Source organism: Oryzias latipes, chromosome 15 (assembly GCF_002234675.1).
Source record: "Oryzias latipes chromosome 15, ASM223467v1".
NCBI classification, from domain to species: domain Eukaryota; kingdom Metazoa; phylum Chordata; class Actinopteri; order Beloniformes; family Adrianichthyidae; genus Oryzias; species Oryzias latipes.
Genome location: NC_019873.2, coordinates 22,312,296 through 22,328,465, shown reverse-complemented (window position 1 = coordinate 22,328,465; position 16,170 = coordinate 22,312,296). Strand labels below are relative to the sequence as shown.

Below are 16,170 nucleotides of genomic sequence, written 5' to 3'. Positions count from 1 at the left end.
CCATGTTACATGAAGGATTTAAATAAATAAAAAAGGCAAATTTTTGCATTCTTAGAGCGATTATCTGTGCAAATCTTCCGTCGAGGTGAAGCTGAAAATTCTACATTACAGAAATGAAATTGCTCCTAGGTTTTAGCATGAAAGTAGAAGATAAAAACAATTCTGACTTGTTTCTTTGTGGAGCCTGTTCCTGAATCATGTTTTCACGCCGCAGCCACTTCCATGAACATGTTTTGTCACCAGGTTGAATAAGATTTATTTTCCCCCCCAAACTTTTCCTGTAGAAACACCCAAACAGGCTCCATGTTTTCTTGTACTAGATTTGTAGAACAGCAAAAAGCGTTGCTCCCTGTTACGCTTGCTTTCTTCTCTCCTGTAGGGCCATGTGCTCCCAGCTTTGTTAAATCTGTTCTTTGGCTCCCGCAGGATTTGTCACTGTGAAGGGGATGAGGAGAGTCCTCTGATCACGCCGTGCCACTGCACCGGGAGCCTGCGCTTCGTCCACCAGGGCTGTCTGCAGCAGTGGATCAAGAGTTCGGACACCCGCTGCTGTGAACTCTGTAAATATGAGTTCATCATGGAGACCAAGTTCAAACCACTGCGGAAGGTAAAACCACAAACTGGTATCAGGGTTTATCTTTTGTTGACTGACAAGAAACCATTATTTTTGGGAAAAAAGAAACATTTTTTAGGCTTTTTTTTTGTTTTTATTTTAAGAATCGGAATGAAAAATGTGCTCATTACTCAATAAAAACGACCTGAATTAAAAAGAAAATTCACCCTTTATTAGCTGCACAAAAAAATCATAAACTTTTGAATCTTAGGTGTAAATATGGATCTTATTGTCGTGGGAGTGCTCAAATAACAGGAAGGTTAGGGTGTCGGTATCAAAGAACGTCTATTTCTGTGACCAGTTCCTTGCTTTTAATTGAACTGACCCTGCAACTGTAACACTTCATTACTGAAATCATGTGCAATGTGTTGGTTAGAGACCTCACAGGTGATTCGAAGAACTGATCCAGTGGTGCTGATGTTGTAAATTGTATTGCCGGGCTGAAGTCCAGCTCCTGGAAGTGTTCGGCCAGCGGCTGACGTGCTGCTGCTGTGTTAACGAAGTTTCCTGGCAGGCAGTAGTTTTCTCCTCTGAGGGCTGAGTGCAGCTTCCCACTTCCCTTCAGAAATCGACCATGTCCTCCATTGTGCAGCGCTGGACCTTTGCCCCTAAAAAAGTCTCAAAGGAGTCGGGTGAAAAGAACAGTTTCATTCAGAAAAACTGGAGATTGATTTAAAAGCCTACTCCCTCTCAATATAGGTGCACTTATTTATTTTTACAGCTTTTTCCCACAGAAATCCATCTGTGGAGACATTTTTTTCCATTAACCCATTGAGTCCAAATGAATATGTTTTTCCACATATTAGAATATTTAACAAATAAAAAGGGTTTTTTATTTAAAAAATGTTTTTTTCTTTTGCCTATAACTTTGCATTAAACTGCAAAAAATAGGTTGCCTTAAAATGATAGAAGATTGTTCTTCCAGTTCCGGGTTACAGCACGGACGCGTGTCGCTCACTGCCGCTATACAACTATCTTCAAATGACTTTTTGTCATGTGCTTTATTGATACTTCAAGATTCTTAATTCTGTCTGATAAAAGCTAGGAACCGGATATCGATAAATCATTTAATAAAATGTTTACGGTAGAACAGGGGTGGGATTATATAAATTGGCTTCCTTCCACTCCCTTTCAAGCAATATTTATTAATATGTCTAATTATCTTAAGTTTGATTAGTTATTGTATGAATGTATAACTGATGATTGTATTGTTTTTGTGTATTTCTATTTGATTGCGTGAAATAAACCATTTCAAATCAAATAAAACAATCAAAGAGTGTTAATCTTAAGAAGAAATTCACTTAAAAGTAGTAAAAGTTTTTTTTACTTAAAAAGAAATCATAGAATAAAATAGCAAAATCCAGAAATCAAAAGTTTCACACAAGCATTCTAAAAGGGAACACAAAGCTAAAAAAGCTAACTGTTAAATAGATTTATTTGCAATTGAATGTTCTACAGCCCAACAGATAAGTATTTTTTCTAGTTCATATCAAATGGTTTATATTTTTGGAGTTTTTATTTAGCAGTGTAGTTTTTTTGTGTAACAGTAACTGAATATTTTATAACAAACAAGATTATGAAGTTGGTGCATTTAGAATGGTGTAAGAACATAAAAGACGGTCAAACATATGGGAAAAGCCAAGTTTCATACAAATCAAACCTGTATCACATTTACATAGCAGCCACTTCAAGTTTGATTTAATAAATTCAAATTTTACTAATACTAATATTGTTTTTATGTATTATTTGTCTTTTAGGCTGTGTTTAGGACAAAAAAAAAAACAATCAACCAAAATCAAAATATAGCTCAAAAAGGCCATTTCATTTCAAAACTGAGAATCTATTTTGTTTGTATCTGTTTTTTTCCATGTGTTTTAAGAAAAACAACACAAAAAACAGTTTTTATTAAATCAGTTTATATTAAATAAATTCATTTTACAGTCTATTTGTGTGAAACCTGTTTTTATCTGAGCAAAATTGCTATTTATTAAATCGTGTTGAATCACAAATCAAACTGTAATGTGATTTTTGTGAACTGAAATCAATGAATTTAATTGTTTGGCAAGGTAAGGTGTGTACAAGGACACTTCAAAGTGTTTTACATAAAATATTAAAAGAAGGATTTAAAGGAAAACTTAACGGTGTGATCTTTAAAGTAAAAATGTAAAGAAAGTTGGAAAAAACTGAATCTAAAGAAACCTGAAATTAACAGAGCAGATGTTAACTTTTTAAGAAAAAAATAATAAATGAAAACCAATCAAATGATACTTAGCCCTATTTATTTTACATTTGGTTTGAATAACGCGAGTTAAGGCTTACACAAGACAAAACAACTGGAGCTTTAGTGCAGCAAGTGAGAAAACCGCCTCTGTTTTGCTGCTCTTAACTGTTGGACGTTTCTCTTCTAGTGGGAGAAACTACAGATGACGGCCAGCGAGAGAAGGAAGATCATGTGTTCCGTCACCTTCCATATCATCGCAATTACCTGTGTGGTGTGGTCGCTGTACGTGCTCATCGACAGAACGGCAGACGAAATCCGATCAGGTCAGCACAGCCTCTAATGCACGCACACTGTAGCTGTCGACTTTCACCGCTCCACGCACGCTTACGTCGTCTTTGTCATTTCAATGACAACGTCAGCAGCTTAGTGTTGAAAGTGTGACATTATTTTCCCAAAATATTTGTAGAGTTCTATATACGGCACATGATAAATTATTAGCATCATATAAAACAAGAATTTCATGTTTTCAAATTATGTATTTTTTGTTTAGTAAACTGAGAGCCTCATGGATAAGACATCCCTTTTTCATACTTTTCCTACCATCCTGAATGAATAAGAGTCTTCACAGACCTGTTTCATGCATGGAGTTATTTGAGAATCACTGTTCAGCTTTGTTGTGCTTCAATTGTGGAATTTTAGGATTTTTTTTTTTAACCCAAAGTAGGCAGCCTGGGTCAAAAGGTTCAAACTGTAGCCCTAACTTAAAGCACAACCTTGGAAAAAAGGAGGTCTGTCCCGTGACAGAACAGCAGCTTCTGGGAGCCTGCTGGCACATGCAGTGTTTTCATGTGGCTCCTCATGTGGACCATGTGAGAAAACATGCGTTGTGAAGCTCGCTTTCATCAAAGGCACCAAATTACATAACACTGAACAGTTAAACAACAGTTGTTTTTTTTATTATATGTTCCCTCTGTGACGAAGTACATTATTTAAGGCCATCGTAACATTTAAAAAAAAAACAGTTTTCTGCTGTTAAATCCCTCTCGTCCGGACTCTAACTGTATGATTACGTTCTCGCTGTCTGGGTTAAAAAAAGAGATGCATTAACCATGAGGTTCTGGCAGCTCATCTGCTCTTCCTCGTCTTTATCCCACCCTCTCTGGGAAATTGGATGCTACTAAGACAGCAACTGAGATGGTTTACAGATGGGCGAGCAGGCTGCGTCTATTTAGTCCAACCTGATGATTCAGACTCATTTGTCCCCGAGGGCTGCTGGGTCCAGTCGCCATGGTGATGCTGAAGTAGTTTCCTATCCTGCTGCTGCTTTTTTATTTAAAAAAAACTTCCAGTTTGAAATAATACTCTTCTACAAATACATACATATATATATATGTATAAATTGACATTGTTTCACTCTACTTTTACTAAAAATGTATGTCTTTTGTGATGCGTGATACTAACACTCTGTCTATTCATGCAGCCGGAAGAATCCCAGGTAAACATTTAACTTGGCCTTTTGACTGTGAAGCTGTGTTTTTGCCATCAGTCTTTCCGTCAGCCTTTTCCAGTTTGTTTGTCTTTCTCTGATTGCACTTTACTTCCCTTTGCTGTCCTCTGCTATCTTCATTTATGGAATCAAGCGGTTAATTTTTACCTTAGAAACTGAGCCCAAAACTTTTATGAATTCAGACAGATTTTCAAGTTTTTGTTGTGCATTTTTTAAACTAGAGTAATCTTATTCAAGAATAAAGCTTAAAATGACTTGATTAATATCACTTTAGTTTATTCTTAAAACAAACGAATAAACATTAGACATTTCCAAAGTAAATGTTTCCCCTTAAAGTCCCATTCCAATCACCTTTTCATCTATTTTAAGCATTCCAGTTGGTCTTATAGTCACGATTATGCCGTTTTTAGGCGCAAAAAAATTAACCTTTATTAATTTTTAGGCCATATTTTCTGCAGAGCGGCGAGACTCTATTGGAAATTTGCCTCTGAGTTCTGATTCAAACCTATATGTACAAAGAATGCAGTGTTCCGTCATCTATTGTGGGTTTTTTGTTCTAAAAATATTATGGAACAGATAAAATCCATAAAGTAGACTTACAGATGTTTCAAGGCTGCAAAACCCCCCTTTACACACCTTTTTTCAGACAGACATGAACATTTTCACACTTTTCTCTCTTGTTAAGACTCTCAGATTTCAAACTGGCATGGAAAAATGAGTCAAGTATTATAGAATGAAATACAAATCTCATTGCAATTAAATGTTTATGAAGGTTTGTAGAGCTGCATGTATATGCACAGGAGACACGGCAGAGAGGCGATTGATTGACAAGGTCTCCTCCAGCACATCAGGATGGAGAACACAAAGCGCTGTTTTACAAAAAAAGAAAAGAAGTAAAAGCGGACAAAATTTCACTAAAAACATATCCACGAAACAGTGACACTGTGAAAGGTGAACTGTGATATAGCGAGGGAACACTATAGTTTTATTAATGTATGTCCTCCGTCATCCGAAAAAATACCACAAGAACATGATAAAAACACACATTTATTTTGCACACAGTGGTCCCGATACATGAATACCTGTACAGTTCAAGGATGCATCACTTCAGGTTAGATCTATAGATGTGCAGCAGTTTGTTCAGCCATCGTTGTTTTCTTTCCTGACTCTACCTACATGTGAAGTTATTGTTCTAAGATGCTTTTTAAATGTGTTTATTTTTTTTTTTGGTATTTTTAGGTTGTTGTTGTTTTTGATGTTTTCTTTTTTTAAAGTTTTGCATGTCTGTCTTTGTTGCCCTTTCACAGGAATCCTGGAATGGCCTTTCTGGACAAAGCTCGTCGTAGTGGCCATTGGCTTCACAGGTGGACTGGTTTTCATGTATGTCCAGTGCAAAGTCTACATCCATCTATGGAAGAGACTCAAGGCCTACAACCGGGTCATATATGTGCAGAACCGGCCAGACACGTGTAAAAAGCTGGCACTGGAGAAGCCGCCGCTCCTGGATCCCAATCCAGAAAACAAAGAGATGCTGGCCCACACTCAGTCCGACACAAACTCCTCCCAGTATATAGAGACAGAGGACTACAGTATGGAGGTTCTTCATGTCTGACACCTGGTCCGTTTTGTCCCCCGTTTCTCATCATAAACACACGAGTAGCAGGCACGGAAACCTTCAGAGACGTCATCCTCTCTCTGATCACAGACTGAGCCACTATCCTCTTGTGGCTTTTTCTTCCACCCAGTTTTCAAACTTCATTGGACTCCTCTTTTAGTCCACTCTCCTAAAGTTCCTTTCCCAGGACGGACAGTTGGTTTGAGTGTTGAGGAACATCTGTCTGCAGACGTACTACGTGTGCACCTTCAGACTGCGATACTGGAACCTGAAGCGGTGATGGAGGGTCATACCTTTCTGTTGGGTTTGTTTCTATCTTGCTTGTGGATTCGTTGGACTTGTTTTTTCTTACCTCCCTTGAGTCTTGGGCTAAGCTGGGTCAATGTAGCGCCGTGTGTTGAATCTCTGTAAGCTTCCAGATACTGCCATCTCTGCTGCTGCGGTGTGTCAGCAGGATTTCAGCTCCGCCGGTCTGGGTCTGACCAGGACTTGATCTGGACACGCATCAAAGCACTTTTATTTTTTTATGCCCCTCGACACAACTCCTCCCTTCCTCTACTTCCTTTCTTTTTCTTCAGTGTGACCTAATTCCTTAATATTCTTCGTTTTGGGGGAGCACAGTGAAAACTGAAACGCACAAACTCACAGATTACCCCTCCCTCGGACTGCAGAAAGGGGAATTGAGGTCAAAAAGGGTGGAAAATGCTGAAAGCAAGACAAATGGCGAGTCAGCCACATGGCTCCTCTGCCCTTACAAGAACTTTTTGAAGTCTGAGAATGTAATCTTTTTACATAATAAAAATAAATAAAATTCGATTTTTTTGTATTTACTGTTAACAGGAAGTTGTGAGAATAATTTCCTCGTCTTGAAGAGGTCGTGGAAGCCTTTGAGCATAACCAGCGTTGCTCTCCTTTTGTTTCCTACTTTGTGAAAAAGATACAGTATTGGCAGTGTGATGTTCCATGTGCAGTTTTTAGTATATGTTGCTTAGTCAAACATGAGAAATCCTCAGCTTCCTGCTTTCAGATCTTTCGTGTGGCATCGACAGCAGATGGATTATCACAGGGCGTGTTGATCAAAAACCAGTCAGATACCCCTACTTTCAAAGTGAGGCTTGTTCTGCTGCAGATCTGGACTTTTTATCCATTTCAAACTGCTTCTAAAAACTTTAACAAGTAACTAGATCTGAGTATGTTTTGCAGAGTCATGGCAATTCAAGCCAGCAGACCTTAAAGAACCTGCATATTGTCTTTGTTCTAACTGAGAATCTTCAGTTCACCATTTCATCTTCTCAGTGTGCTCTATTTATTTTTACAACATCAACATTTAAATTGGAAAATCGTTTAAAAATATTGTTGTAATAGTTAGACTGCACTGGCATGAACTGTGAAAAGCATCTGGACTAGATCGCCACCTGCTGGTGTGAAGTTGAAGGCGCTGTCTGAGTCAGGAAGCAGAGAACTTCTTGGGGGTGAAGTGTTTCTGGGCTTTCAATCCTATGTAATTTTTGTTTGTTTGTTTGTTTGTTTGTGTGTGTGGAAACACAGCAATGCTAGGCTCATGTTGAGTCTCACAGCCATTCTTGCAACATGCACATTTACAAAACCGTCTTTGATAGAGGAACGGTCTGACAGTACTGCTCAGCAGCAATAAACAAGAGCAGTGCTTTGTTTTTGTGAAAGTCCATATTGTGTTTCTGTGTATGCTCTGTAATGATTGGAGACCTCAATCCTAACGTAATTAAGAAGTCAATTTTAATTAAGACCATAAAGTTTCTTTTTAACATACAGACCCAGAAGGCTCAGTGCAAGTAGGTAAAAAGTGCAATTACTAGGCAGGGTGACCTCTGGAAATAAAATGTGCAACTTTTGTTTTTTTTTCTGTCAGTGTTTGTATTTATTTTGCAGAGAATCGTGCAGCTGATTTAAAAATCCTGTTTTATCAGTCATTTTATGCAATTTACGTATTGCGTTTTGCGTTAAAAGGACAAAAAGCCTCATCTCATTCCAGCTTATTTAGATATTGAAGACAAACTTCTGCTCACTTCCTAAACCAAAACTTTCATGAATCTTTAACTGCAAAAAAGTAAAACATGACTTTTTTAAATATAAAATTTGGAATATTTAGGGTTTTCTGCCCTAAAACTTTTGAGGAGCTGGCTCCATTCATAAAGTCTAACACGTTTTGATGATAAAAACTGAGGCCACCTTTAGTTGCACAAATAAAACATTTTCCTTTTTTTTTCCTTCTGTTAGACATGGATTAAATAAAATGTAGATCTCCTATACGCATGTTTGTCTTTTTTTTTCTCCAAAATCCATGTCTGGGAAAACTGAGCCTTATCTCTTACCACTGATTTAAAAATTCCTTTCTCAGGCGCAGTATTTTAGCCTCACCTTTAGTTTATCCTTTGTTCTTTAGTCACTTTTGTTCCATCATGTTTGGAAGGTGTAACTTGGATAAAAGCAGCATTTGTTTACTACTGACTGGACTTGAAGTTATGGCTGTTCCCTTGTTTTTTTTGTCATTCCTCAAGTTTGTCTGTGAATTTACTTTGTTAGAGTAATTGTAATGGAATTTGTTAAAAGTACTTTTTAAGAGAAATGGGTGTGTTCATTTCACATGTTTGAACAAATATGTAGAATTAAAAAAATAAAAATAAAATTACTTTTAACATGTTTTGTCATGTCTGTAACAAATCCGAAAGGTTTATCAATATGAAACAGTTGGACTCATGATGTCCTGTTCTTGACTACAAAAAGGGAAAAAAAACTTGTCTTGTTAATGTTTGTGTAAATCCACAAAAACTACAATTCCCAGAGCCCCACCCCTGATGCATTTGATGTCATTGTAAATTCCCAAGTGTCTTTTGTAGATGCCAAATGGAGTTAATTCAATATTGTGCAGTGGTTGGGAGATATCCAGGTTTAGATATGTCCTATACACAGGACAAATTTAAATTCCTGGTAGTCAGGAAGACATGAAACGTTAGAATGACAAAAAGAAACATACATTTTAATTATCATTTAAATTTGTATTTATCATGCAAACAACTTCCACATTTTGACCTTCACCTGTCAGAATAAAATAACAAAATTGTAAGTTTTTACAAGATCAAACAAAAAAACTCAATGTAGATGGTTATATTTTTAAACCATAAATGCAAATCATATATTAAGGTTTAAGTTTACTTTTCTGACTTTTGTTTTTTAAGTATAGAAAGTAGGAGTGAAATGAGTTTTGGTCCTCAAACAGCAACACTGTTTGGGATTTTGTCAGGGGACAGGTAGGCGTAGGGCAACTTCTTTCCGTCGTTCCTTTTCTTGATGAAGCTGCTGATCTCTGTCAGCTGCTTCCTGAACTTCTCCATGGCCTGTTTTACTGGCTTCTCAATGAAGTGCTCATCCGGATACATGCCCAGGTACAGCTGCAGGGAGGAAAAGAGACTCGACGGGTCACTCGGCCCGGAGAAAAACAAAAGTTTTCCTGTTCGGGTGGTTTTGTGCTTTGCATACCTCGTTCTCTTGGAATTGGCTGAGGGCCCAGACGGCCCCCAGGTGCCAGCTGGAGCGGCCACGATCAGGGAGGCTGTCGATGATCAGATTCACATTTGCCAGACCTTTTTCATTTGGAGGAGGCTTCCGCATGGTGGGGGGGGCATTGGGGATCCAGGAGCACCAGTCGTACTACACAGTTCACAGACAGACATAGATCGATGTTCATAAAAAAGGAAAGTAAGTCTCTCTTGGATGTTTAACTGCAAGTGACAACCTATTCCTGCCACTTTAATAAATCTACAATATGCCTTTTTTATCCACAGAATGATCACTTTTCATTTTCTACATTAAGTCGCCCACCTGTCCAAAATTCACAGCTGCATGCTGGGATGAAGCCGTGAACACCACAACTGTCAGGTACTCAATCAGCTCCTCGCACGTTTTCACAGACTTTGGAAACTCTGCATGCAAATTAAGAACACACAAGTGACAAAATGTGGTCAAAGCCTTACAAATGCACTTCATTCTTTCACAAGAAAAAAATATCTTGCACAAATGATGGAGAAAGGTTCGATGACGTTGCGACAGTGGAGCTTTGGTAGGTTCCACCAAACTCCTTCTGCACTTTAAAAATGAATCCATTTGCAAACTAGCTTAGCTGGTTTACATTGATGGTGTAATGCCCACCACAGTGATCAAAGTCCTGCATGCCGAAGCTGCACACGTCTTTAATGAAAGCCTGGATCTCTTCATCCTCCTGCACTCGCTCATCACAGGTGTAGTAAATGGACACCACATCCGACACAAAGCTGTCAGGAAGAAAAAAGACCTTAAACCGAGGATAGAACCGCTTAAACTTCCTTTTTTCTATGTTGCAGATGCAGCAGTAAAAATTGTGTCACATCTTTTACTGCTCATCTTTTCTTGTGAAATTTCTGGACCAAAAACGCTTTTTTTTTCTCTGTTGCTTTTACTTTTTCGTGGCCTCCCACACTTTGTAGCCGTCATCCCTGTAGAAATAGGTGGGCATCTCCTCCACGTCGTCCATGTTACGAGACTTGATCATTTCAGGGAAGCAAAGAGACTTGTAGGTCAGGGTCTTCATGGCCTTCTGGATCAGCTGGACGTGACCACCCCCACCTGTCGCATTCGCCTGGATGCAGGGAAGAAAATTGTCATTTATATCCTTCTGTAGCAAAAGTACAACCTTAACCACTGAATATGTCTCAATAATGAGCAGAAGATTTCTCATTATCATCATAGCTATTTCATTTGGTTCAACTTAAAGTTGCTTTACAGTCAGACCCCATGATAGTTTTTTTAAAGCTTTAAATAATTGATGCATTTTAGTATGCACAAAAGGCTAGCACAAAACAAAAGACTGTAAACTGTTATAGATGGTTACCTTAAATTTTTACACACATGCATAGATGGAAAAACCTTTTTGTCTTTTAAAAAGCTCAGGTGCACACTTCCTACATTGTTCTTATTAAAAACCAAAAAGGTAGATAATTTAACAGTCTTCCATTGAGATAGCTTCCATTATAATTTCTGTTGACTTTTATTCAAATCAGACTGAACCTGTGAAATGGAAACGATGTATTAGTTAGTTTTTTGTTTTGCTATGTTACTATGTGTTACAAGTTTTATAGCCGTATTGATCACTAATATCCCACATAGCAAATGTTCCTTATGTTGTGCATCCCGTATCGACAATTTTTCTTTTCATTATGAAAGGCATGTCTGATATTCAACAGCAAAACATGTCGTCATGAAATGTCAGATTGTGTTGTTATAAAAAATTCTGGTGTTTGGTTAAAACTCATACAAGCAAAACCATCCGTTTAGACTTTTTATGTTTAACTTTCAGCTTTCATTATAAATTTTGTTAAAATTAGTTATATGTTATTAAATTAACATTTTCCAAAGTGACCTCAAACTACAACTCAGTGATTTTACTTTAAAGCTAATATAGCAACTATAATTACTATTTTTCATATTCACCTGGAACAGGTGAATGTGAGATGGTTTGATTCAATTTTTTATTTCATTTTTTAAAATAAAAGTAAAAAATGTATAACATCTGTCTACAAATGAAGACAAAAAATGTCATTTTTAATTCACAAAAATTAAAATTAAAATTCCTGCCTTTTTACACAGTAAATTTCTTTATATTTAAAATGGTTTGAACAAACATAGTTATGTATGTTTTTTTATTTGCCTAATTAGTTTAGTTTCAGAATTTTTTATTCATATTTTATTCTAAATTATAAAAATGTAAAAAGTAGTCTAAAACTCTCAGTCATTAATAATCTACTAGATAACTTTAACTATTTATTTTCCGGGTTGTTCACGTTTGTGTTTTTGTGTTCACAAACTCGCCTTGTCAAAGATCCCGCACTCACAGATGAGCTGCTCTCTGGCTTTGGTGTTTATCGCAATAGTAAAGCGGATGTGTGGAATGAGGAGCTGGAGGAGGAAAAATAAGGAATTGGTTAATCTATTGGTAATCAGTCAAGCAATCGATCAATGAACCTTTACCTTATACACGGGATGAACAGCTGGAAGCTGTCTAAACATGGCGATGCCAAACACCTCCGTCATCAAATGTGTCCTCAGCAGATGTGTGACAGTCTGGTGGATCTGGAAGTCGGATGAACGAACCCAGATCTTAGCCAGCAGCCAGTCATATTCAGAATCGGTTGGAAGGAAGATTGGGTTTTCTTTTGGATCTTGACCAAGCTGAAACAGACAGTTAAGTGGGGTGATATTTCCATTTAAAAAACGGGGTCTCCCCATGACATTATTGTACCGCTATGGATCAGGGACTCTGTACCTGTATGGCTATGGGCATGATCTTTTTCTGATTGTTCTTGTACAGCAGACAGATTGGTGCCGCCAGGTACTGCAGTGTGCAGGGGTCTGTACTGTTTGCACTGATACCATCCAACAGCTCACAGTCCACTATGTAAACGTTACCAGCCTGGAGTCAAAATAGCAGCGTAAAAATGCCATCAGGAAGAGGATCAGGCAGAACTCGACTGATGTTCTTGACAAAACAAAGCCCACGCTCAAAGTTTTAGAAATGCAAAGTCAACCTCCATTTCCTGCTCTAGAGTTAGTTCCCTCTCCAGACTGACAGAAACCATCTCATCAGTGACAGGAAACTTGTCGGGAAGTTTGTGACACTTCCGGATCAGCACTGGGTTGCAGCCATTCAAGAACTGGTAGCCAAACATGAAGTCTTCTTTCCAGTGCTCCATCACGTATTCTAGAGCAAGACACAAAGGATGTGACATGAGAACAAAGCTCAACAACATAAAAGCATCACATCATGTGACATGTGAAACAAGACGATAAAATATAAAATGACTCAAAATAAAAGATGTGGCATCAAGATTATAACATGTGGAAATTGATTGGATCAAACATGACATAAAAGAAATGATAACATAACCTAAATAAACATTAAATGATGAAATATATGACAGTACAAAAGTATAATAATGAAAAGTATAAAAAATATTTGACATGAAAGATTGCAAAACATACGAAAAAAATGATAAAACAAGTGAAAAAGTAAAATAGCATTAACAGACATAAAAGGTATGATATTAGAAAAGTAAAATAAAGTTAAAAAAAATAAAAGGAAAGATGACATTTTAAAAATTTACAGGCCTGAAATAAATAAAAGCCATGAGAAAAAATGATGTTAATTAAAATGACAAAATGACAGGACAAGAAAGATTGTAGGGAAGGAAATAATAGATGACATGAAGCTTGGAATGAACATGGATGTGACGTGAAAATGTTAGTGTGTAAAAAAAGTAGCATAGCGTAACAAAAATATTAAATAAATCAGATGTTGTGTGAAAATTAAACAAATGATGATAATGTAAATAACATATGAGAAAAAGGCATTGCAAAGTAATCATCCCACTAAACAAATTAAACGTACCTCAACATAAACGTAGCATGACATATACAAAATAAGTACAAAATTACATCGCCAGATATGACATCAAATAAGTAAATGTACACAAAAGTTACCTGAAATTGTGTTTTTGATCCTCACAAAGATCTTCTCAAAGTCACCAAAGTCGCTCCAGGAGGACTGGAACATGTGCATGAACTGGTTTACACACAGGTTCTCTATTCTGGAATCATCATCAAAAGTGGTATCAAACGGATTTATCACATTTGTCAGAATGAAACAAATATAACATGTAATTTGTAATAAAAAAACAAAAAAACAATAATAATAATAATAATTGAATTTTTAATCCATGCAATAACTTTAGGAAGACTTGAATATCAAATAAAATATGAAGAGGAGTTTGCATGTTCAGTATTCCATCCCCTTTGAAGCTGGAATAGTGCGTGGCACATCCTGTTTCAGAAGTTGCATCTTTGATGAGTAAATAAAAACATATTTGCACGTACGCCTTACTGTAGTTTAGCAAAAAATCCATTCCCTTCTCACTGTCGAACTGGATGTCTCTGGGCAGTTCCTTGTGTTTGTTTGCATTTATGCTCATTGGAAATCCCGGCTGCCATTCTTTCCATCTGCAGAGAAGGTCAGAGCTGTAAAGCGAACCATTGTGGTGTTCCCCACTGCGTGTGGAAAATAAGCTTACTTGTAAATCTTTCTCCTGGTTTCCAGCTCCTTTTGCCTGTGCTGCTTAACCAGGCTGGTTTTGTCATCCTGTGGCAAAAATGCTACAAAGAGACAGGAGAAGATGACATATCTACTCGGTCAAACTGCAGATTGAGTTGTGGGAATTAAAGATTTCCAGAAAAATGACCTCGTCCGTCACGCAGCACCACTTCACTGTCGTCCACCAGCCAGCGGAAACAGGGGAACTCCAAGTAGTCTCCAGATGGGGTCTTGACTGTGATGTACCTGCAGTACCAGTCATCTTGCACCCAGTACTTCTTCTTCTCGAGCTTCACAAACACGAGGTCACCAAGGTTCTCGCTGGTTCTCACATCATAGGAGTCGATCTGCAATAAAGTGCAAATCCAACATTTTGAACATTCCTGCTGCAAATTTGCAGAGACTCAAAGAATCTTTTTTTAATAAGAAAGGTAACAACCAGATTGGTTTTTGGATTAACTGATCGTTGAAAGGCAATACTTTGAGTAATTTAGGTCATATTTTAACATCTATTTAAGGTTTGAAAAATAATTTAATATTATTTTTATTTTGTCATTTGTGAGTTTATCATTTAAACCATGTTTATCATCATGGTATTTATTGGATACCAATTTACATTTTTGCATACAGAATCCCCTTTTTCTTCTGGGCTGTCATCAAAAAAATAGAACTACAGTAAAATTTGTTATTTGAAATAAATTTTGGAGGCAAGCGTGCTTGGTGCCCGTTTGTTTAACATAAATAATATTAAACAGTTGTGTTTTATTGTCTGCTAAACAAACATTTTGTTTCCAGTTTTTTTATGAGCAGTACATTTTATTCAAAAAGATTACAAATTGTTCCCTTTTCAAAGGAGTCTAAGTTTACTCAAAACATTCATTCATTCATTCATTCATTTTCTATACCGTTTTTCCCTTTCGGGGTCAAGGGGCTGCCGGAGGCGGAGCCTGTCCCGGCCACTTGTGGGCGAAGGCAGGGGACGCCCTGGACAGGTCGCCAGTCTGTCGCAGGGTAGAATGTCCACAATCACACACCCATTCACTCTCACACTCACACCTAGGGACAATTTAGAGTTGCCAGTTGACCTTTGACTCAAAACCATCTAAAAAAATAAAAAAAATAATTAACACATCATTTTAAATACCGGTAGTAAAATTAAAAACCATCACAAAATTGAAATTTAACTTTGAAAAATGTAATTTATTTTGCCTTTGTGGGCGATAAAAGTAAATGTTAAAAAAAACGTGCCTCACTAATTACATCTGCTTTTGTGCGCATGTAAAATGTAAAATGCTTTACAAAGAATCAAACATTTTGCAGAAAATGTTCCTTCCAATCAAAATCCAGGCTGATAATCTTCTGTTGTTAAATCAACAGAAACAATTTTGCATACATTTTTTATAATTTATGCTATTTACCTATGACAAGCAACACAGTATACTATTTTACAAATACATTTTCTTTGAACATTTCACTTCTCTGCTTTTATTACTAGTTTAAGGATGTTGTACAACCAGAAAAAACTCTTTTTTTTTAATTGCAGGTACCTGTTGAGTTTTACTCTATAAAACTTTTGTCATATTTGCTACAATAAACAGTTGCAGTTTTTCTGCAACTCTTTTTATGAATCCAAACACAGAAGAAAGCAGCGTCTTTTGGCGTCACTTACCGCCCCCCTCTCAAAGTCATTGTAAAGAGGCTTGTCCAGAAGTGTCCTCTCGCTGCACGTCTCCGTGCCCACCAAGGTTATATAGATGTAGTCATCCGTCCCTGCAAACCACTGATTTCCTGTGGCAATAGTCACTGTGTAGGAAGGCATGGCGACCACAAAAGATAAAAATGACTGATGAAATGTCCAGAGAAAAGTTCCAAAGAGGAACAAATCTGCATCAAAATCAAACTAGAATCGGCCTATCTTCTATCCACAGAAAGTTGAACTCAAATTTTGATCAAAATGTTTTTTCTTTATCTGTCTACACGTAGCTGTTCTTTCTTCATCTCTTGCGCGGTCAGTGAAGCAATGAGTATGTCCTGATGTTTCCTCAGACAGGCCTTTCAT

The 16,170-nt window shown here is 37.2% G+C and overlaps 2 protein-coding genes across 8 annotated transcripts in view; one reads left to right on the top strand and one right to left on the bottom strand.

Moving 5' to 3' along the window:
- march8 (membrane associated ring-CH-type finger 8) overlaps positions 1–8,633 on the top strand; it is a 75,413-nt gene extending 66,780 nt beyond the window's left edge. For 5 of the 7 annotated variants that reach the window (XM_011484455.3, XM_011484453.3, XM_020709582.2 and 2 more), the window contains 4 exons: positions 427–607; positions 3,022–3,157; positions 4,315–4,329; positions 5,649–8,633. In XM_011484455.3, the coding sequence (XP_011482757.1) occupies positions 427–607; positions 3,022–3,157; positions 4,315–4,329; positions 5,649–5,953 (637 nt within the window). In that variant the 3' untranslated portion in view covers positions 5,954–8,633. The remainder of the gene's footprint in view (positions 1–426; positions 608–3,021; positions 3,158–4,314; positions 4,330–5,648) is intronic. The other 2 variants (XM_020709583.2, XM_020709586.2) reach the window with 1 other exon arrangement.
- Positions 8,634–8,948: 315 nt separating this feature from the next.
- On the bottom strand, positions 8,949–15,930 carry alox5 (arachidonate 5-lipoxygenase). Its single transcript, XM_004077133.4, has 14 exons — positions 15,781–15,930; positions 14,260–14,458; positions 14,092–14,173; positions 13,898–14,020; positions 13,505–13,611; positions 12,553–12,725; positions 12,291–12,437; positions 11,996–12,196; positions 11,837–11,923; positions 10,429–10,607; positions 10,142–10,263; positions 9,815–9,915; positions 9,473–9,643; positions 8,949–9,384 (listed from the first exon to the last, which is right to left on the bottom strand). Exons 1-14 carry the CDS (start codon positions 15,928–15,930, stop codon positions 9,205–9,207), a joined length of 2,022 nt encoding a protein of 673 aa, XP_004077181.1. The 3' UTR covers positions 8,949–9,204.
- Positions 15,931–16,170: the final 240 nt, after the last annotated feature.